The sequence below is a fragment of the Megalobrama amblycephala genome, linkage group LG20 (genome assembly GCF_018812025.1).
Source record: "Megalobrama amblycephala isolate DHTTF-2021 linkage group LG20, ASM1881202v1, whole genome shotgun sequence".
Classification (NCBI taxonomy): Eukaryota; Metazoa; Chordata; class Actinopteri; order Cypriniformes; family Xenocyprididae; genus Megalobrama; species Megalobrama amblycephala.
This window is the reverse complement of record NC_063063.1, coordinates 1,703,381-1,725,893: the sequence shown is the minus strand read 5'-3', so window position 1 is coordinate 1,725,893 and position 22,513 is coordinate 1,703,381. Positions and strand designations below refer to the sequence as shown.

The window sequence follows — 22,513 nt, the reverse complement described above, 5'->3', positions numbered from 1 at the left end:
AAAAAGTCATTGCTTAAAATATTATGATTTTATTTTCAGATCCCCTGTTATTAATTAATGTCACACTTTGTATTGCACTGTCTTATGCTATGCTCTGTTTGTAAATTGTTCTATTTTCATTTAAAAAATAAAATTAAAAAAATGGATAAAAATATCCATATTTTACTTGGAAAATATCACATTCATGTGAAAAAATGGACTAAAGCTAAGCCAAACTTTGAACATTTTATAAAAGAGATTAAACAATATGGTACTGGACAAAATCAAGAACTACAAAGCAAGAAAGACCTATGAAGCTTTTTTTTTTTAACTTTAAATTGTAATTTTACCCCTGGCATGACCTATTTTACTTTACATATTTTTATGTATGTTTGTTTGTTTTCTACTTGTTGTGAGTTGTATATTCATATACAAATCTTTGTATATTTTTTGCATTAAAAAAATTGATAAAAATTGCATAGTTAGGATTTCATTTACTGTTAGTTGTCAGGTTGAGAACGAAATGACAGAGTATCAAGATTTTGCTTCCTAAAACCAATGAAGTTGTCAAGACTGAACAGGGTAAAATAAATAGGGTAACTTGCCCAGTTAATTAATCCCAGTAAGACAAATGTTTTCTATTACAAATGTTGTTTAAATATACAAATGACACATTATCTAATTCAATACGGACTAATTGCAGAATGTTAGTTGACAGATATTAGATTAAAAGGTCATTTTTTTGGTCCCCATGAGGAAACAAGCTTATAAATCATACAGAATTATCTTTTTTGAAAATCTAAAATGCAGAAATTTTCCTGTGATAGGCAGGTTTAGGAGTAGGGTTGGTGTAGGGGGACAGAATATACAATTTCTACAGTATAAAAACCACTACATCTATGGAAAAACACGTGCACGTGTGTGTAAATGTATATTTATACATGTTTCCATACATTTTCCACTCGAATATCTGTATCCTATTATTTCTTTTACAAGGCAATGATGTGTAAAATAATTCAGTAATTCACATACGAGGGATCCTGAAACCTTTTAATGATGTGAATGCACAGTACTGGACAATCTACAGAGTCACACTTCACGTCTATTGAGTGAGATTAGTGAACTTCCTGATGGGGCGTTTGGACACCCTGATTGGTCGCCCACTGACCTGTCAAACCTTTGCTCTAATCCAATTGAGTTCTTATGGCTGGGCTCTAAGAATAGGACTAATTAAGCTAAAACACAGCAGCGACAACACTTCAATGGAGGAAATGCTCCCGGATAATAACGGTGTAGCTGATGATATTGATTATTATACAAGTTTCATTTGTGTCGGTATGTAATTGAGAGGCAAGATGCTTGAAAGGATTTTTACTGAGCAGAAGATATCTGGAGGACAACTCTGTGTATATCGAATGTAGAAAGGTAAACATGCTTTACAACTTGTACTTTTACATATATAAATGCAATGTAGACAGATATGATAGTGGCGAACATAAAACTGGAATGAGATTGCCATTCTCTCTCTCTAATATATATATTTATTAGTTTGATAACAAATATTTACTTTCCCTTAGCAAAAGCATTTTCTAAACCCTCTGGCACAGATTTATGGCAGGTGCGATAATTAATTTTTAGAGTGTTTTGCCTATTCATACATATCAGTTATAATGAGAAACAGTATCTGATTCTTTTCAACACAACATTTACTATAGGTAGGTGATGCTATTTTTCCAATGTTAATATTTCAGAAGACAAGTTGAACTTGGTGCAAGTCTTTAATCACAGTATCATTGTCAAGAATAGAAAATCGTGGCAAACTTTCATTTCAAAGGTGTACAATGAGGTGAATCTCTTAAAATGAGTGTATTGTAGTAAAGGAAAGACTGTTTCTACTCCATGATTCAATGCAAGTGACAGTCCTGAGGGGCAAAATTCATGCTAATCCACTATGGAGGGCAACCGGCAAGTTTGCGTTTTACTGCATAAATATGTTCAGTATATATCAAACTTGTATAGTAGAAGAAGAGGCTTTAAAGTCACTCTAAAAATGATGGGTTAAAAACAACCAAGTTGGATTGAAAATGGACAAACCAAGTGATTGGGTTGTTTTAACCTTATTTAACTCAACTATTGTTTAAAAATGACTAAAAAGAACCCAAAATATGTTGGAAATTAAAAATCATAATTACTAGAGGCAACAATAATAATCAAAAGGTGAACATTTATTAATAAGCAATTTAATAAATGTCTGTTTAATTATTATTCATTAAACTTATTAATAAATGTTAATTTCCAATATATTTTGGGTTCATTTTAAGCATGCAATACAGTCATTTTTAAGCAATACTTGAGTTAAATAAAACTGCCCAGCAGGTTGAGCAAACATTTAACCCATTCGCTGGGTTTGTCCATTTTCAACCCAACTTGGGTTGTTTTTAACCCAGCATTTTTTAATGTAATATTGAAAATATTTAGAATTTTGCAAGCCGATTTGCATGTTAATTAGTACTCCAGCACAAGGTCAACTGATGAACCTTTCTTTGAGTCTGCATACAACTGGAAAAACCAACTGCCTCATTCATTGTTTTGGAAGAAATTGTCATATGTTGTAACATGCAGCATGAAAGGCATTACATGTCAGTGACAACCGCCTTTTAATTAGCATCTTTATGGTGCTTTAACGTTAGTTAGAAAACACATTAGAGCAAATCCACCAGGCTCTCTCAAAGCCAATTACTAGAGGAAAAGGCTTGCATGCAAGGGTGCAAAAGCAGACTGACATGAAGAAGAGGAGATGTGCAGTGTTTAGTACATTGTATGCAAGCAAGGAAGTTGCTTAAAAATGTGTCTGTGCTTTTTTTGTACAGTGTTGTTTTGGACCCCATTGACTTTCATATCTTAGACAGTGCAAGAGTCGAGCAATCCGTAAAGTCAGTTAGGGTTAAAAGAACTGTTCCCAAACATATAACATGCTAGAAAGATAATAAGCACAGCAATAATGATGAAAGTTATATTAAATCAAAGTCCCTTTAGGTGTTGTCCTATAGTCTTTGATTAAATGCAATTACTTGAACTTTTTTGATCTTTATATGTAACTTCAGAATGACTTCTTTTGTCTATATACTGCTGAATATACTAAACTAAAATATACTTTAACGCCATTTCTGTGTTGAAACTGTCACTGATTGTTGTAAATATATTTTTTAATTTTTATTTCATTTACTATATTTTGTTAACTACACATTTGTAGTGATGAAATTGCAATTTAGTACACACTAAAATTATAATCATATTATAAAGTAATTTATAATATTATAAAGTAATTTGCATGTGCTTTAGTATGTTAGTCAACACATCAAAAAGCATGACAAAAGTTTATCAAACGTCATGAGTTAAAATATACTTTAAAATAAAACTTTTCATTTGACATTATTACAGAGTGCACTTTTAAAGGTCCAGTCAAAAAACAGATTTGAAGTAAACTACAAAGTGCATATTCAATTCAGTTAAGCAGTTTTCTTTTTTCACAAGGGAACTCTTGGATTTCATAACTGGTTTTCCCTTCCAATCTTTCTTTAGACTTCAGGTTAACTTTTATCTCCAATTAACTTTTGGAGACATCATTAGCCTAGGGGATCCGCATACTTTCCCATTGTGTTTTACTTGCAGACTATCTTTTTCTATTGCTGTTGCTAGTTGAAGGTCAGATCCAATTTAATGTCCACTGTATGCAGAAATCCATGGTAAATCCACATACTTTTCCCTCAAGTCCATAAGCTAGCAACATATTTGAGTACCAGACACAAAATATGATATTTTTGTCCAAGACCTTGACAAAAAATTGATGCACCTTTTGATCGGAATAACATCACAACATTTATTTCCATCAAAAGGTGCATCAATTTTTGGTCAAGATCTTGTATTGACAATGGAAACATCCCAAAGACTTTCAATGAAAGTCTGGACTCAGAGGCACCAATTCATGTGTGAAACCATCCCAACCATTCTGAGCCTAATGAATCTTGACAATCTTGACTTTTCCTAATCCCTACATGGTTGTTTAAGAAATGAAAAGCTTCACACTCCATCAGTTAGAATTAAAAGAACTGCTGCCAAACATGCTAGAAAAATAATAATCACTGTAATAATGATTCAATCATTGATTATATTCATTATATAATGTGCTTTTGTGTGTTTTGCGGCTGGCAGAATGAGCATGTTTGTGACCCTGGCAGAGGTGCTGGAGTCACGAGGAGCGCCTCTGGAGGAGGACGAGGTCTGGGCTCTCCTCCTAGGTGCTGCAGAAGCCTTGATAGACATCTCCAGTAAAGGTAGAGTGCTCTTTCAACTCTTTTTCATGCTCTTATCCTTCCCTGCCAATGCCAACGTAATCTGTACCTCCTTCCCTTCCTCCAGATCCTGGTAACATGTGCTGTGTCATCAGCCCCGGCTCCATGCTCCTTTCTGCGGTCGGCAGTATTGCCTTCAAGACCTGCGGCCGATCTGAGGACGTGGGCTCATTCACTTCCCCAGAAATGTCCCAGAGCAACACTTCCTCCAGGAGACAGGCCACGGAGAAGGTGAGGTGGCCTATAATTATGGTAGATATTTTCCAGCCTGACTTTCTTGCTAAAGGTTAAGGAAGGAGTGGTCAGTGTCTTAAAGGGTTAGTTCACCCAGAAATGAAATTTCTGTCATTAATCACTCACCCTCATGTTGTTCCACACCCGTGAGACCTTCGTTCATCTTCAGAACACAAATTAAGATATTTTTGATGAAATCCGAGACTCGTCCATAGACAGCAATATAATCAACACTTTCAAGGTCCAGAAAGGTACTAAAGACATCGTTAAAACAGTCATGTGACTGCAGTGGTTCGACCTTAATGTTATGAAGAGACAAGAATACTTTTTGTGCACAAAAACAAAACAAAAATAACGACTTTTTTCAACAATCTCTTCTCTTCCCTGGCAGTAAGCACAGTGAAGGCTTCCGTGTTTCCGTCCGAATGCCGGCTCAGTATTGGCCAAAGCTGATCACGTGATCAGCATGACGCATGCGTGTGATGCTGACGCAGGAGCCGGCAAATAACGAGTCAGCGTTCTGACGATGAACCTGGAAGCGCTGGACGTAAACAACGTATGAGAATAACACAGAAGAGATTGTGGAATAAAGTGGTTATTTTTGTTTTGTTTTTGCGCACAAAAAGTATTCTTGTCTCTTCATAACATTAAGGTCGAACCACTGCAGTCACATGACTGTTTTAACGATGTCTTTAGTTCCTTTCTGGATCTTGAAAGTGTTGATTATATTGCTGTCTATGGACGAGTCAAATCTCGAATTTCATCAAAAATATCTTAATTTGTGTTCTGAAGATGAACAAAGGTCTTACGGGTGTGGAACGACATTAATTAATGACAGAAATTTCATTTTTGGGTGAACTAACACTTTAAGAAGATGTTCTTTTCAAGCATGGTTTATGGCAAATCAAGACAAAATTTAGCATTTATTTGCTTTGATTTTAGATGGTGGTTTACTCACTAGGCATGACTCTCTATTGGGCAGTAGATTATCAACTTCCACAAAATCAGGTGGGTTACTCTTCTTCACAAAAAGAAAAAACATCTGTAAAAATTGTATATTTTGAATTACATTTTTGGAATGGACATGGTTACTTTTGTGATAATGTCTAAATATATATCCAAATGCGAACCTAATATTTATGTCTGAAAATACTCAACTTGGCAACTCGGGAATGCACAACCCTATTACATATGAATATATAAGATTCAAGAATCCCTCTTAAAATTAGCATTTACATTTATCAATGTGTGTGCACTTTTTAAAAGTGTAAATTAAACACTTATTGCACTTCGTCTCTCGCTAGCCTGTCCAGCTCAGTGGCGACCTGAACAGTCTTTTACTGAGCATGTGCGAGGATGTGGCTCACAAACGGGTGAACCTACTGACAGTGCTGGAGACGTGCGAACAACACCATAAGACTGCTGTCCTGCCCCGGCCGGAGAAAACCATCAGACAGATGGCGGAGGATGTACTGCAGGTAACTGTAAGCTGCTGTACAGTGATGTTGATGCAACACTTAAAATACGGTAAAAACATTAGATTACCAGCTAGCACTGAAAATAATGTTTTCAGACACTTGATTGCAAGTTATTTACAATTCAATGACAATGTATTATAGTTTAGATTCTTATTAAATGCAATTAGTTAGTGCATTTTCAACCCAGTTTTTACCTTGAATATGGATCTGCCTTAATTACTTAACAAAAGTAGATGCTGTTTTTGTTTTTTTAGGCTGAAAAAAGCCCAAATAATTCTGCTCATCTCATAGACCGAAGCCAGATGGTTAGAGAAAGACTTCGGGGTATGTTTCTTAAAACTTTAGTTGATCCAATAATGAATTTATAAATAACCTCACCCAGTGGCATTACTCTTAAAATTATATAATGTCGTATAACCCTCTTCTTTTCCATTAGGTGCTTCCTGTCAAAACTCAGTTTGGCCTCTAAAAGGGAACAGCACACCATCACCAGCAGACTTCAGAAGGTGAGTAGCACTCAAATCGTCTATTTAACGTCTATTTAAATCCCATTGATTTTACCCATTGGGAATTGATTGGATCATGAAAAGTGGGAGATCAGGGGTGTGTTTCCTGTACAACGATGTAACTCACTGCATTGCATTGAAGAAATCAACTAGCTAGTCACAACCGTTGTTATGAGAAATTGAGTTGCCCAGAGGAATTGGGTCTCCTTTGAACTCATTGAACTTTGCTGATAACTATGAAACTTGCAACCATAATTGTATAACGATGCTTTCGGGAAACACACCCCTGACTGATGGTTGCAGGGGAGGAGTTTTGTGACGTAATTCAAGGAAAGTTGTTGCAGATGCAGAGCCATTTTGATAAAAGATTATGAAGACTAAGTTTATTTTCATTTGAAGTGATTTGCACTGATGAATTGCACAGTTAGACCAAGAATGTGTATTAAATTAATTTTCATTTTATGTTGATTTTGATAATTAGTACCAAAAGTTTTGGGAGATCCCTCCAATTCATTGAATTCAGGTGTTCCAATCACTTCCATGGCCACAGGTGTATAAAATCAAGCACCTAGGCATGCAGACTGCTTCTACAAACATTTGTGAAAGAATGGGTCGCTCTCAGGAGCTCAGTGAATTCAAGCGTGGTACTGTGATAGGTTGCCACCTGTGCAATAAGTCCATTCGTGAAAATCACAGAGCGTGGTCACAGAGTGTGGAGAAGTTGCCAACTTTCTGCAGAGTCAATAACTACAGACCTCCAAACTTCCTGTGGCCTTCAGATTAGCTCAAGAACAGTGCATAGAGAACTTCATGGAATGGGTCTCCATGGCCGAGCAGCTGCATCCAAGCCTTACATCACCAAGTGCAATGCAAAGCATCGGATGCAGTGATGTAAAGCACGCCGCCACTGGACTCTAGAGCAGTGGAGACGCGTTCTCTGGAGTGACAAATCACGCTTCTTTGTCTGGCAGTCCGATGGACGAGTCTGGGTTTGGCAGTTGCCAGGAGAACGGCACTTGCCTGACTGCATTGTGCCAAGTGTAAAGTTTGGTGGAGGGGGATTATGGTGTGGGGTTGTTTTGCAGGGGTTGGGCTTGACCCTTAGTTCCAGTGAAAGGAACTCTTAATGCTTCAGCATACCAAGACATTTTGGACAATTTCATGCTCCCAACTTTGAGGGAACAGTTTGGGAATGGCCCCTTCCTGCTCCAACATGACTGCACACCAGTGCACAAAGCAAGGTCCATAAAGACATGGATGAGCGAGTTTGGTGTGGAGGAACTTGACTGGCCTGCACAGAGTCCTGACCTCAACCCGACAGAACACCTTTGGGTTGAATTAGAGCGGAGACTGTGAGCCAGGGCTTCTCACCAACATCACTGCCTGACCTCACAAATGCGCTTCTAGAAGAATGGTCAAAAATTCCCATAAACACACTCCTAAAGCCTTCCCAGAAGAGTTGAAGCTGTTATAGCTGCAAAGGGTGGGCCAACTCCATATTAAACCCTACGGATCAAGAATGGGATGTCATTAAAGTTCATGTGCACGTAAAGGCAGGCGTCCCAAAACTTTGGCAATATAGTGTATGTGTGTTTATTCCTTGATGTGTTTTTAATAATGTATTAGTAAATGTTGAAATTAACATTTAATTAATGCTTTAGAAGTATTTTTTAAATGTAGTTAACTAATGTTAACAGATGGAACCTTATTGTAAAGTGTTACCAAAGGTTTTAATTAATATCCAAATTCACTGCTCTTCATCTTCTAGAAGTTTACACCAAAGGAGCAGAAACAGCACATGGCTGCCCCAAAGTCCTATTCTTGATAGACGGCGTCAGTTCAACTCAAGGCCAAATCAGCTGTTTGGCTCTTCATTCAGCCTTAATGAACGGAAAATAAAGGTAAGGAACTAAAGGCCAGATTTACTAAACAGGGCAAATTTTAAAAAGGGGAGGACCTGCTCGATATGTCCCGCCCTGTCTTCCTGTTTCTGTGGAAATTACGCCAACATAGGGCTGGGCGATATATCGCATGCGATTCTCACGCGCATTTCGTCAGTAAAGCCGGTTCCCTGATTACCGCTAAATCGCCATCACCTGCTTTCAAATGGAGCGCCTTTTAATAGACAGAGCCGTAGTTCACGGATAAACCACGCAAAATCGAGTTCATTATCGAAGTCGATTCATCTTCGATACTGAACGCGATTTTGCGTGGCTTCTGAGTGAGAAATGCGCGTGAGAATCGCATGCAATATATTGCCCAGCCCTACGCCAACACAATGAATAACGCTGCGCATTTCAAGGAACTTCAGTGGGCCTTTAAGACATGCTTTTTGGGGCGTTAAATAATAGTGCAAATACCAGTAAAATGACTAGCGCAAACCTTAGTAATTTACGTTGCATGATTCATTTAAATACTCTCCTCCCATAGATATTGCATCTGAAAGGGAAAATCCTACAAATGCATATGCAATTATTGGGGTTCAAGTGCTTTAAGGCCTTTGAGCAAATGCCTAAAAAGGTATAATGTTTTTATTAGCATCATAGATGGAAAAGGGTTGGAGACATCTTTCAGACAGCTCGATCATAGATGGAAAAGACCATTTACAGCCAATACAGGCAATTTACCATAGGAAATATATGGTTTATTAGGCTTTTTAACAGTTATCAAGGTTGGGCCAAAAACCTAGGACTAGTTTGCCAAAGTAGGTTTTTGAAATAATCTCCACAATTCGATGGACAGTGGCAGTCCTAGAGGCAAAGTTGCTCAGAATGAGGAGTTCACCAAATAGTGTGAATGTCATGGGCGTGTACAAAAACGTGAAGGCGCCCCCTGGTGGCCAATATCTTTTTCAATTTCTCACAGGCCTCTAGGGCCATGAGTCAAACAGGCCCAGCGAGTTTCATTTCGATCGGCATCCGTTAAACTTGTCAAACTTCATTGGCCACTGGCAGCTGCATTTTTCATAATATGTGAATGTCCTCAAAGGCAGTCTTGGCACCTTGGACAAAGACACTGCATGCAAATTTTCAGGTAAATCAGACTTTGGGTTGCGTAGTTATAGCCATTTTTAAGTTTTGTCCATGTTATAGTGCCACCAAGTCGCTGCGTCCTTTTACTCTCGTCCACAGAATGAGCTCTTACATATGTGAACCAAATTTGGTGAAAATATCTCATTCTGTTCACGAGTTATAGCCATTTTAGTAAAAGTGGCTCCGCCCACTTTGAAAGTTTTGGCCGCGCTTAGAGACCGTGAATCAAAATTGCAACTTTTTTTGATAATTATTGACAATCAGATTCCAGAGAATCTCACTGCACTGGTTACTAGTCCCAAAAACCTAGGACTAGTTTGCAAAAGTAGGTTTTTCAAAAAATCCAAAATACCAGAAAATTTTGCCAAATATGCAATTTTATACTTTTCACTGCTGTAGCGCCCCCGTCAGGTCGATCTGGGCGAGCCTTTGTGACATTGTAGACTGTGTGAGTACTACCAGCCCTCAAAGTTTCAAGTCTCTATGACTTTTGGTTTGGTCCGATCACTTTTAGGGGAGAATGCTGATCCATGGAAATGTTAACAATTACAACAGAGTTTTACGCTTTTTTTTTTTAATGCCAAAAGGGGATTTTGCTCTGGTGCAAGCTGTTAGTAAATCTGCCCTAAATGTCCCCTTATTATTTCTTTTGGTTTATAAAATGTGCCATTCAGGATTTCTGACTATTTCTTGTGTGTGGTCGTCCTCAGGATACGGGCCCAGAGTTCATCAGAATGCTGGAGGAGCCTCTCGTCGTTTTAGAGCTGCCTAATTCTATTGTGGTCAGTCTGATATCCTAAGAGCGAGAGTACTGGCTCTACACCAAGCAGTCTGTTACACAATACTGGCATTGGCAGCCTTTGTAAGAAGGATCAGTTATATGTGCTGATTTCCTCTCTTTCTCTCTCTGAACAGTCAAACAAAGGGCGTTCAAGTTCTAACCACAGGGACTTGACGGTTATGATGCCAAATGGACAGAACATTCTGCTCAAGTGTGACGTCAAGTCCAGAGGACGAGACGTCTTTGATATGATCATCGCTCATGCAAACCTCGTGGAGCATTTTTACTTTGGCCTTGCATATAGTGATGGTAATTTACACCATGTATTTTACACGTTTGTCCTGTTATAGTGTTATTTTAGTTTATATCTTTAAAATACTATTATTATTTGAGTTCATTTTTACTTTTAATAATTTTGTTGCGTTTTATTTTTTGTGTTTTTTAAATGTCTATACACAGTAAAATCTCCAACTCTGCTCATATGGTCCCTCTCAGAGTTAAAGTTAATGAGATAATTAAGCAATTAATAAGGCTGTGACTGAAGTCAGTTGTAGTTCATGCGTTTCTCTTTTCTTCAGTGATTCTGCTTGTTAACAGCAGGCGTTCATCACTAATGCACAATCATCACTTAATTAATTGCTTAATTATCTCATTAACTTTAACTCTGCTTTAGTGTTATTTTAACACTATTTAAAGAGGCACCATATGTACTCTGAGTTGATTTAACTCTGGAGATTTTGCTGTGTATAGCTTTATTTTAGTTATTTTAGTATATCAAGTTAAACTGAATGAAAATGAGAAATGTTGCCTGAAAATGTGTTTTTTTTTTTTTTTTTAAATAAAATAAATATTTTAAGCAAAGAATCTTTTTCACATATTATATATTGATGAATAATTAGGTCAGCTGGGTTTTGTTTCTAATAGTTTCTCTTTTTCAGATAATGAATTTTTCTTTCTCGACAACGACACAAAAATGTCCAAAGTTGCCCCTGCCGCCTGGAAAAAAGTGCCCACTGCCACATTTGTGCTTCATTTCCGCATCAAATTCTTTGTGACTGACGTCTCTCTCCTTCTGTAAGTCTCTTCCTTTCCCTCATTTAATAGTCTTTTTACCAGTTCCTGCTGTCTAAAGCCGGGTTCACACTGTACGATTTTGGAACGTGACGACGCAATTAGCAAAACAACATCAAACCACCACTTGCTCCACACACATCGTCTTAGTTTTTTCCATTTTTCTTTTCGAGACCAGAGGCGGGTCAACATGGTGGCCAGGGGTGGCACTGGCCCCCATTAAAATATGGTTGGCCACCCGCGGCATTCTGTCAAGTCATGAAAGGGTTTATTTTGCAAAATTATACTGACCATGTGACTGCATCAGGTTATTATCCCCCCAATTTCACAGACAAGGCTTAAGCTAGTCATAGACTAAAATGCATGTTTGAACTGAAAGCAACTTGTGCTGACATATCTTACATGAAGTAATGTTTTTTTTTTTCTAGAGTACATTTATAAAAGCTACTTAAATACCCTAACGGACCCTTCGCAAAGACCCGCCCCCCCTTAGTTACTGTTGCTTTGTCCGACAAGCCATGGCTCTGTCACGCTACACAGAGTGAAAATACATCGCGGAGCAAAGAGGACACTGACAACACGTCGACAGACAAGACAGAGCAGGTTACTTATGATATTAAACAAAGCCCCAGCTTTCAAATTGTGTATTTTTTTTTTAAGAAATTCAAACAATAAAAATCGTTTTGTGGCTCTTTAATGTGTCGTGACAGATCACTGTAGCGCCTCAGCTCAAGAGGCTCGTGAACCGATCATCTCTTTAATAGTTAATTATAGCATCAAATAAACATGAATGAACATCAGAAGGTATGTTGTTTCAAACGCAGAAAGACGTCAGTACACACCATTTTTCAAGTTCAAGTCCACCGAGGTTAATCTTCTAACTCCTGACTGCTTTGTCGGACAAAATAGTGGATTCGGCGTTCTGATTGGTTAGATCGCTTGTCAATCAAACTCCCGGCAAAGGGTCAATTGAACTAAGGCCTATAATCCTGACTTAGTCTAAGCCCTGTCTGTGAAACCAGCCTATATGTTTACTCATCAAATAAATACATATGTTGACATTAAATAGTAATACGAGTTTAAATTATTTCAGCTAATCTGCATATAATTGTAATGATTGTGCTAAAAAAATACTTTTAAAACAATCTGAACAATCTGCCAAGTAACAAAAGCAACAATATTACAGTCAGTAATCCTGCGCCCCGAAGCGTCGTTTTTATTTACAGTAGTTAAAAGTTACTAGTTTTAGCGGCTGCAACACTGTTTTCAACTAAAAACTGAAAACTTTTTATGCGTTTTGGCCGTTCGTTTACACGACAACGTCGTTTTGGTGGCCTGAAAACACCAACTTTTCAAAGTGTCATCTCCATGTAAACTGCAAGAATGCGAATCTGTGAAAACGGTGATGGCGTGCACATGCGTATTACATGTTTAGTCTTATTTTTCAACGCAAAGGTAAGGTGTTTTCTGTGAATGTGCAAGACTTTTGATTTATCAGGGAAATACAGAGAAGAATATCAAAGTGCAATAAACTGTAAAAATAAGGTGGATTGGGATGCGCAAGCGCTCTGTAAAAGAATGACAATGATGTTTTTATCACGTCTTGACTGCCGTACAGTCAGTGTGACACGGCTTAGTACAATCCGACTAGCAACAGTCGTAAAGGACTATTATAAATCGTACGGTGTGCACCGGCTTAACTTTGCCCTTGTTCGTGGCAGACACAAGCTGACCCGTCATCAGTACTATCTCCAGCTGAGACGGGACATTCTGGACGAGCAGCTGCCCTGTAACGAGGAGACCTGCCTGTTTCTTGGTGCCTTGGCTCTTCAGGCCGAGTTTGGGGACAGTATGCCTGAGGTATTTATTAATATGAAATATTTATTATCATTTTTGTTCATATTTTGTATTGGATTTTATTTTTTTATTTTCTGTTTTCATTTTAATTTATGTTAAATTTTTCGCTTTTTTTTTTTTTTTTTTTTTTTCCTTTTTATTAGTATTTATTTAAAAAATAAATATATAGTTTTTAATAAGTATTACTTTTTAGTTTTAGATTAGTTTTAGTTATTTTAGTACTTCAACTTAAACACCATTTACATTGTTTTTGTTTGTTTGTTTGTTTTGTTTTGTTTTTTTACAATTAATTGAAAAATATTATTTAGAAAAGATTATTTAGAAGTTCCCTGGGTGACAACTTATTAATATTTTGAATTAGTTTTTTGTTTTTATATTTTCTATTTTCATTTTAATTTTTTTGTAATTTTGTTGTGTGGTTTTTCCATTTTTTTTATTTTATTATTATTATTATTATTATTATTATTATTATTATTATTTGTATTTGATTTGTATTTTTTTATATTCATTTTTTTTATTTAATTTATTTAATCTGTAATTTTAGATTTATTTTATTTCTATTTCTATTTTATTTATGGTTTTTTTTTTATGATTTTAATTTTAGTTTTACTTAACTATAATAACCCAGGTCTGGTATTTTAAAAATAAAATAAAAAATAAAAATTATAATATAATATAATATAATAAATATATTATAATATAATAAATAAATATAATAAAAACAATATAATAAAAAAAAATATTTTATTGAAACAAATAATCTTTTTCAAATGATTTTAAAATATAACATAATAAATAATTTAATATAATATATATTTTTAAATATTTTTAAATTCTGATATTGATTAATAATTCATTTGAGTTATCTTGGCACTTCAACTTAAACTAAATGAAAATGAGAAATGTTGCCTGAAATAAACACATGACGGCATTGTTGCAGTCATACATATTTGTGTGTATGTCTGTTCAGTGATGTCACATCTATAAATGGTTTAAAAATAAATGTTTATAAATAACACCATTACATCTTCAGGAAGAATTGAGAACATATCAGGTCAACTGTATATCAAGCTGATGCTGATGATTATGTAATGCACTAATTTACTTGTTTTAGGAAGATTCAAACATGAAGCACTGGTTTTAGCATGTTTTCTGTGTCTTATGAAGGTCTACGGGAAGAACTACTATCAGCCGGAGCACTACGTCTCCAAGAGTGTTTTGCAGAAAATGGCAATGCCTTGCCTGAAAGACGAGTTGCTACGGTTACACGCCAACAATGCAAACATGACTGCAGAGGAGGCAGAGCTCGAGTTTCTCAAGGTTATATTCACTTCTGTTCTTATTGACAGCCCGTATGGTTTATTTCATTATGATTCCTTATGAAAGTAACTTTACCTTTTATATGAAGTGTGTAGGGTAGACTGGGGCAAATTGTCACACGTTTATATTTTCACTGAACTATAAAAAATGCTCATTATTGTCAAAGGGGCATGTTGTCACAGCCTGCCGTTAAATAGCCTGTTAGGGGTTTTCAACAAAATGAAAACAATAAAACAATTACAAAACAGCAATGATGCAAATGGTAACACAGAAATATCAAATGCAATAAAAATGTTGACTTAATGTATTCAAAATAAAAATCTTAATCTTGATAATACAGTTTAACCTTTAAGTTTAAATTTACTCTTCTGAATATTTGTATGGTTTTATTGTGTTCACTTGTATATCGAACCAAAAAAGCCCATGATGATATTGTAACTTTAGTCTAGAGGAAGGAATTCACATAAAAATATTGTAATATAAGATGGTTTTAAACCACAGTAAACACACATTTGTGTAATTAAACTTTTGACTCAAAACCTCAGTTACTATAACTAGTTTATATGAAAAGTAGTTTCTTTTTTTCCCTTTTTCATTTTAGTTAAACTTTTTATTCAAAACCTCATACACTCAAAAACATTTTTAAGCCTTTTTTAAGATCTATGCAATTTAATTAATAGTAAAATTCCATCAAATTGAATAATCCTTGATCAATTTAATTGAATAATTTATCAAGGATTGTTCAATTCAGTTTGATGTTAATTTTACTATTAATTAAATTGCAAGTTTAATAACAATAGATTTTATTTCAGTTAATGTTTATAAAAGTTTGGAACCACTAAGATTTTTAATGTTTTTAAAAGAAGTTTCGTCTGCTCACCAAGGCTACATTTATTTAATTAAAAATACAGTAAAAAACAGTAATATTGTGAAATATTATTACAATTTAAAAGAACTGTGTACTATTTAAATATATTTCACAAAGTAATTTATTCCTGTGATGCAAAGCTGAATTTTCAGCATCATTACTCCAGTCTTCAGTGTCACATGATCCTTCAGAAATCATTCTAATATGCTGATCTGCTGCTCAAGAAACATTTAATGTGTACAATTGTACAAAATATTTGTGTACAATATTTTCTTTCAGGATTATTTGATGAATAGAAAGTTCAAAAGAACAGTGTTTATCTGAAATCTAATCTTTTGTAACATTATAAATGTCTTTACTGCCACTTTTGATTGATTTAATGCATCCTTGCTGAATAAAAGTATTCATTTCTTTAATTTCTTTTCAAAAAAATAAAAATAAAAATTCTTACTGACCCCAAACTTTTGAACGGTAGTGTATAATGCTACAGAAGCTTTGTATTTCAGATAAATGCTGTTCTTTTGAACTTTCTATTCATCAAGGAATCCTGAAAAAAAAAAAAAGTACACAACTGTTTTCAACATTGAAAATAATCATAAATGTTTATTGAGCAGCAAATCATCATATTAGAATGATTTCTGAAGGATCATGTGACACTGAAGACTGGAGTAACGATGCTGAAAATTCAGCTTTGCATCACAGGAATAAATTACTTTGTCAAATATATTTAAATAGTACACAGTTACTTTAAATTGTAATAATATTTCACAATATTACTGTTTTTTTTACTGTATTTTTAATTAAATAAATGTAGCCTTGGTGAGCAGACGAAACTTCTTTTAAAAACATTAAAAATCTTAGTGGTTCCAAACTTTTGGACTGTACTGTATTTTATTCAATTAAATAATCTTTTTCAAATATTTAAAAAAAATATATAATATAAGAAATAATTTAATATTTTCTATATTTCTAATTCAGATTTCTAATTCATTGCTTTAGATAACAAAATATCAAACCAAATGCATGCATTTGAAATAAAGTACATTTTACAAAAAACATTTGCAAGGTTGTAGATTATAGGATATAAAACAACAGATATGCAGTTTAAAAGTATTAAAAGTATAGTAGCGCAAAAGTATTAGGGAAATATTAATTTTATTGGTTGTCACTCAAGTTAGTTAAAAGTCACTCTGAAAAATGAAGTTAGATCTGAGATAGTTCTTGGTTTGATAAATTCAGACATTTTGAAATGTGACTTATGTGTCCAAATCATTTTCGGGGCCACAATTATTTTAAAATTGAGTGAAAAATAAAGAACGAGAACGATGGAAAATGTGACAGCTGCATTTGTTTCCGACAAAATGCTCTTCCTCCTCCTGCCATCTATTGGATTTATTCAAACCCATAATGACGCGACGGGCTACTGGCCAAATATTTTTACAGACACCATTAGGTCTGAACAGCTTTTCTGGATGCGATGATGGGTAGTGGGTGTCCTACATTACATAATCTGTCCAATTGACTTGGCAGCACTGCCTCGACTCCCCCACAGAGCGTTCAGCAGCTTCCGGAGTACGGAGTGCTGTTTCACCGCGTGGCCCGTGAGAAGAAGCCTGTCTTTGGAGAGCTGGTCCTGGGAGTCTGTGCCAAAGGCATCGTTGTGTATGAAGTTATAAATAACTCCCGTACCGCAAGCCATAGATTCCACTGGAGAGAGACCAGCAGTATCAGCTCAGCTGTGAGTCCACACTAATGCAAAACACCTTCATCATCTTTAAACATTTTTTGTATTTTCGTAAAAAACAAAAAAACAAAGTTAAAACATGTCTTCCTCCTCTAAGTTGAATGTGCACAATGTAAGTAAGCTATTTATATGATGCTTTTCCTTATTATATTATACTTTTTTTTTTGCATTATTAAAAATGAAAGTCAAAAAAACTGTCTTTGTGGGGTTTAAAGTCATAAATTTATAGGTAGTGTAACTGTTGAGAGATTGTAATAAAGAAAAAAGTCTTATAAAAGTCTATATATATATATTTCAGTGCGTGAGATTGTCCTGTTTTGTTGTTGCATGAGCATATACATATGTATGACTTTTTTTTTATATGACTTTTATATATTTTATGACTTTAAACCCTGCAAAGAAATATCAAAATTAAAGAGAATTTTTGTTGATAAAAATATGTTGATAATTATTAAATTGTGTGAATTAAAAAGAGTTATAAATCTAGTAAATAAAGGGCTGTATAATTTAATCTGATGATGATGGTCCACATAATAATTCTTACTCCTTTGTCCTCATCAACACAGCGACGTAAGTTCATCATTGAGAGCAGCGCCAGTAAAAAGAAGCAGACGTTTCTAACCGAAAAATCAAAAGTTGCCAAATACCTCTGCGACCTCTGCTCCGCACAGCACAAGTTTCACAAGGAGATGAGCTCTCGCCAGCTCACGAACAGCCTCGCTTCAGGTTAGTCCAAATCCGCTCTATTAAAGCACGATCAGCTGTTAAATTCTTATTTGGGCTTGTATGTTAGTGGTTCACAATAAGCAACAGTGTAAATGTTTCTGTAGAGGAGAGTATTGTGCAGTATGCAGCCATGTGCCGAGCTCAGAACAACGAGGTCGCGCTCAACGACGGACGCCTTGATGCCGCTGCCGACGACTCCATGAGCAAACTCTGTGAGGACATCGCAACCCGCATCGAAGCAAAGATCAAACTACAGAGAGACTTGTTAGACCACACCGGGTGAGAACAAATTTTTTGTATTAAAGGGGACCTATTATATCCGTTTACAAGATGTAAAATAAGTCTCTGATGTCCCCAGAGTGTGTATTTGACATTTTAGCTCAAAATACCCCACAGATCATGTATTATAGTGTTAAATTTGCCCCTATTTGGGTGTGAGCAAAAACACGCCATTTTTGTGTGTGCCCCTTTAAATGCAAATGAGCTGCTGCTCCCGCCCCCTTTCCAGAAGAGCTCACGCAACAACAAAACAGGACAATCTCACGCACAGTAGCAGCCTTATATGTTCAAACCGGAGTCAGACAATGGTATTTTTCCCATATTTGACTTTTGCGGCTCCTCTCTCTCTGTCAGTAATGCTCAGGGGTGCGTTTCCCAAAAGCATCGTTAGCCAACTAACATCGCAAGTTCCGTCATTACTTACATAGTTCAACGATATGGTGTTTTCCAAAACCAAATGTCCAGGATTTCTAAGTTGCATAAAATGTCCCAGTTTTGCTTTTGTTTTCATATTTGCGGAAGGTAACGACTGAAAAATAATTTGACCAATAGCATGCATGCATTATACATAATCAACCGATCATGGCTTGCAAGAAGGCTGGATCTACAGAGACCGGTCAAAGCATTGCAAATACGACAACATTTTAATGTATTGCATGAAGAATGTCAATAAGAACAGTGGCTTGCACAGACATCCGTGTAGAAATCGCGTTCCTAAATTGCGTTCAGGGGGCACATCGATATGACCACTTTCACAATTAAAGAGGCAAGGGCTCAAGCCATTTTAGGCAATTTAGAAATCCTGGACCTTAGAATCCTTAGAAGTCCTGGGAGAATGGCGCATATGGTCACCCTAGGTTAGAAGCATAGTTTTTTTATGACATGTGGACTTAATAAATCATTATCTTGAGCAAAATAAGCAAGCTGACATTAAGTACAATCAAAGACTATAGAATAACACAAGACGTGTCACTATTGTTTTGAATGGGAGAAAGTGTAACGCACAATATGGCGGAATAAGTCCTGCCTTCTAAATAAGAGCCAATCGCCGACTGGTAAAGTCATCGCATCACTGCAGCAGCCGTTAGAATCACCGGTTTCTATAGAAACAGTCAGACGCGCACCTCTGAGACGCGCATTTAGGTCTGCGCATGCGCATTAGCTTGATCCAGCCTAAAAAATTAATTTTTTTTTGTCATAATTCGTGCGTTTGGATAAAACATTTATAAGACAGCTGTTGTCAGATTTCATTGGTGATTTCAAATATGAAATGTAATCGTAAGGTTGGCGAACAGTTTTGGAGAATTTGATGTTTCCCCATTCAAAGTAATAGGAGCTGCATGATGCCCAGGATGCCCGAGAGGCGTTTCAAAGACGGCTGCCGAGTGAAATGACTTGTCTTAAAGGGACTTTGGTTACGCTGCATTCACACGGGGCGTCAGCGTCAACGCTTGACGGAGGGCGTGTCTGAAGCTTGTGTTGACGCGACCGTTATAGTGATAACAGCCAATCACATTACTTTCCGGTGTTGCACAAACGCAATTGGCTAGCAACTGCTCTAGGGTATTTGCATAGGGCGATCTGATTGGATGACGCCTGCTTTGGCGCTTGAAAAGTTGAGAAATCTTCAACTTCTGCCGCTTGCAACGCGAGTGAAGCGACGCGACGGAACCCACAATTCAGTTCGGCAACGCATGACGTCACCCATTCAAAGTAAATGAGAAGCGTTAACGCCGGCGCCCCGTGTGAATGCAGCGTTAGAATCACCGGTTTCTATAGAAACAGTCAGACGCGCGCCTCCGATGAGAGGCGCATTTAGGTCTGCGCATGCGCATTAGCTTGATCCAGCCTGAAAAATACAGTTGTTTTTTTTTTTTTTTTTTTTTGTCATGATTCGAGCGTTTAGAAACTGATTTTATGAGCCGGTTGTTGTTAGATTTCATTGGTGATTTCAAATATGAAATTTAATCGTCAGGTTGGCGAACAGTTTTGGAGAATTTGATGTTTCCCCATTCAAAGAGATAGGAGCTGCATGATGCTCAGAATGCCCGAGAGGCGTTTCAAAGATGGCCGTCGAGTGAAATGACTTGTCTCAAAGACTATAGAATAAAGGGACTTTGGTACAATCTATATCTTTTATTTCAAATGTATACAAATGCTATTTATATATTTTAGTTTGTCAAGAGATCTAAAGCACCGTTTTTGAAGAGTGCGCATGTGCGTACGTGCTCTAGTACGTCAGAACAAGCATTTTATTCAATCTGTAAATAAAGCAAAATAACTGAGGAAAATGAGAATTAGTCCTCTAATGCCATGTCCGTAATTTATAGCAGAAATTCTAGCATTAATTCAATCTCAAACGGATTTATTTAAAGAAGTTATTACTCACCACCTGCGTGACGTCATTCACCAACGTGGTTGAATGACAGGTTTGCAAAACAGTCGTGACTAGCTAGCTGATTTGTTCGTACTATGGTAGTTCAGCAGCGAGTTACATCGTTGTTTGGGAAACGCACCCCTGATTAGTTCCTAGGCTTGTTCGAGATGTATCAGTGCTGCGATTCAAAAGCATAAGCTCTCCAAACGCTCTCGCGGTACTTTGATGTCATACGCCGATCGGTCTGTGCAGCGCCAATGCATCTCGAATAAGTAACTCAACCAGGCCCCGCCCCTTTATTCTGTGCATGTATCATTTAAATGAGGAATATTGTGACGTGTTCGTTCCTGGAAGAAAACATGCACTGGTCAACTTTTGCGTCTAATAACATGTCGTCTTTCCTAAATATACACATTTAAGTGTTTATTGTCTTACACTTTATCTATTTGCATCTGTAGATTTAAATTACAATACAAATCTGTTGAACCTGGCTTTATCCAATGTTCTGATGGTGTTTGTTTTACTTCTAGATCCCAAAGTCCAGCTCTCCAGAGAAGCTCTTGTAGCTCTCCAAAGCATTGCTCTGAAGTCCCTTCAATGTCCTCTCCTTTAAGAGGTAATATTGACGATCAACCCATAACATGAACCTATTTACGCCGTTTCATTGGCAAACAGCTCAATGCAATGTGACATTTTCTCACAGATACTCCAACAAGTTCTCGACCTCCAGAAAGGGAAATAATCTGCGTTTCCCTCAAAAAGGATCCCAAAGTTGGCCTTGGTGAGTGGATTATGGATACGGACTCATCATTACTAACAGATATGCATTGAAACTACTAAATTAAGGTAAGGGGCGGGTCATTTCCCTAACATGCTCGAAGAGTTTGACCAATCACAACACACTGCTCCAACCGACCAATCAGAGCACATTGCGCTTTTCAGAAGGAGACAGATTATATTTGGTACATTATTATGGTCAAAACAACTTAATACTTTACAGCTCCCTTTATCAGTCCATTCAAATGTTTCAAATACATAAACACAATATACAATATGGTGCGATAAACCAAAAATAACGTTAAACAAAAGGCGCAGCTTGCACAATCTATTCGTCCTTGATTGTCTTGTTAAGATTACACAGAAGTGCATTCCAAAAAAAGAGTTTTTTTTGACCCCTACACCCTTCATCCCTTCGAAGCTCTCACTCCGGAGGGTAAACCCTTTGAAGGGATTAGGGCATAGGGATGATCCTTCCGAATGGAACGCAGGGTTAATTTCAACATTTATTCTCCTGATCCTGTCCAATGCAAAGTATGCTGGGAACAAAACATCCATGCAATAAAAATGATTAAGTAGTTTAAGTGGATAAAAAAACGATACAAGTATGTATAGTAACAAAATGTTCAGCAATTGTGTTACTTTAGCTCATTTTAATTGATTTAATTGTACAAACAGCATTTTTATTTATTTTTTTACAAAGTGCATACAGAATATTAATGAACTATTTATTTTTCCTCTAGGTATTGTTATTGTTGGAGAAGACAACTCTGGGAAACTGGATCTTGGCATCTTCATTGCATCCATTGTACCCGGAGGCCCGGCTGACCGTGATGGACGCATCAAACCAGGTGAATCCTTACGATCGTCAGGTTATTTTGTATTGTTAACGTCAAGACATGACCTCAGAAGTCACTGTATGAACATTTATGAAGGCGAGCTCCATCTTTCCATCAGGTGGTCGACTGATCTCTCTCAACCAGCTCAGTCTGGAGGGCGTGTCCTTCAGCGAGGCCGCTGACATCATGCAGAACAGCTCCAATGAGGTGGAGCTTATTGTCTCACAGCCAAAAAGTACGATCATGCTTTTTTTTTTTTCATGCTTTTTTTTACATTGCCCTCCAAAAGTTCA

The 22,513-nt window shown here is 36.5% G+C and overlaps 1 protein-coding gene across 5 annotated transcripts in view; it reads left to right on the top strand.

Annotated features, from left to right (window-relative positions):
• Positions 1–1,237: 1,237 nt before the first annotated feature.
• frmpd2 (FERM and PDZ domain containing 2) overlaps positions 1,238–22,513 on the top strand; it is a 41,447-nt gene continuing 20,171 nt past the window's right edge. For all 5 annotated transcript variants that reach the window (XR_007182011.1, XR_007182010.1, XR_007182009.1 and 2 more), the window contains exons 1-20: positions 1,238–1,404; positions 4,192–4,313; positions 4,399–4,562; positions 5,508–5,573; positions 5,870–6,043; positions 6,298–6,367; positions 6,480–6,549; positions 8,318–8,450; positions 10,292–10,363; positions 10,497–10,671; positions 11,301–11,436; positions 13,155–13,293; positions 14,458–14,610; positions 17,031–17,216; positions 17,789–17,948; positions 18,053–18,227; positions 21,135–21,220; positions 21,308–21,385; positions 22,125–22,232; positions 22,339–22,455. Coding sequence is in view for 1 of the 5 variants with exons in the window: in XM_048171360.1 (XP_048027317.1) it covers positions 4,193–4,313; positions 4,399–4,562; positions 5,508–5,573; positions 5,870–6,043; positions 6,298–6,367; positions 6,480–6,549; positions 8,318–8,450; positions 10,292–10,363; positions 10,497–10,671; positions 11,301–11,436; positions 13,155–13,293; positions 14,458–14,610; positions 17,031–17,216; positions 17,789–17,948; positions 18,053–18,227; positions 21,135–21,220; positions 21,308–21,385; positions 22,125–22,232; positions 22,339–22,455 (2,383 nt within the window). In the remaining 4 variants the exon portion in view is untranslated. The remainder of the gene's footprint in view (positions 1,405–4,191; positions 4,314–4,398; positions 4,563–5,507; positions 5,574–5,869; positions 6,044–6,297; positions 6,368–6,479; positions 6,550–8,317; positions 8,451–10,291; positions 10,364–10,496; positions 10,672–11,300; positions 11,437–13,154; positions 13,294–14,457; positions 14,611–17,030; positions 17,217–17,788; positions 17,949–18,052; positions 18,228–21,134; positions 21,221–21,307; positions 21,386–22,124; positions 22,233–22,338; positions 22,456–22,513) is intronic.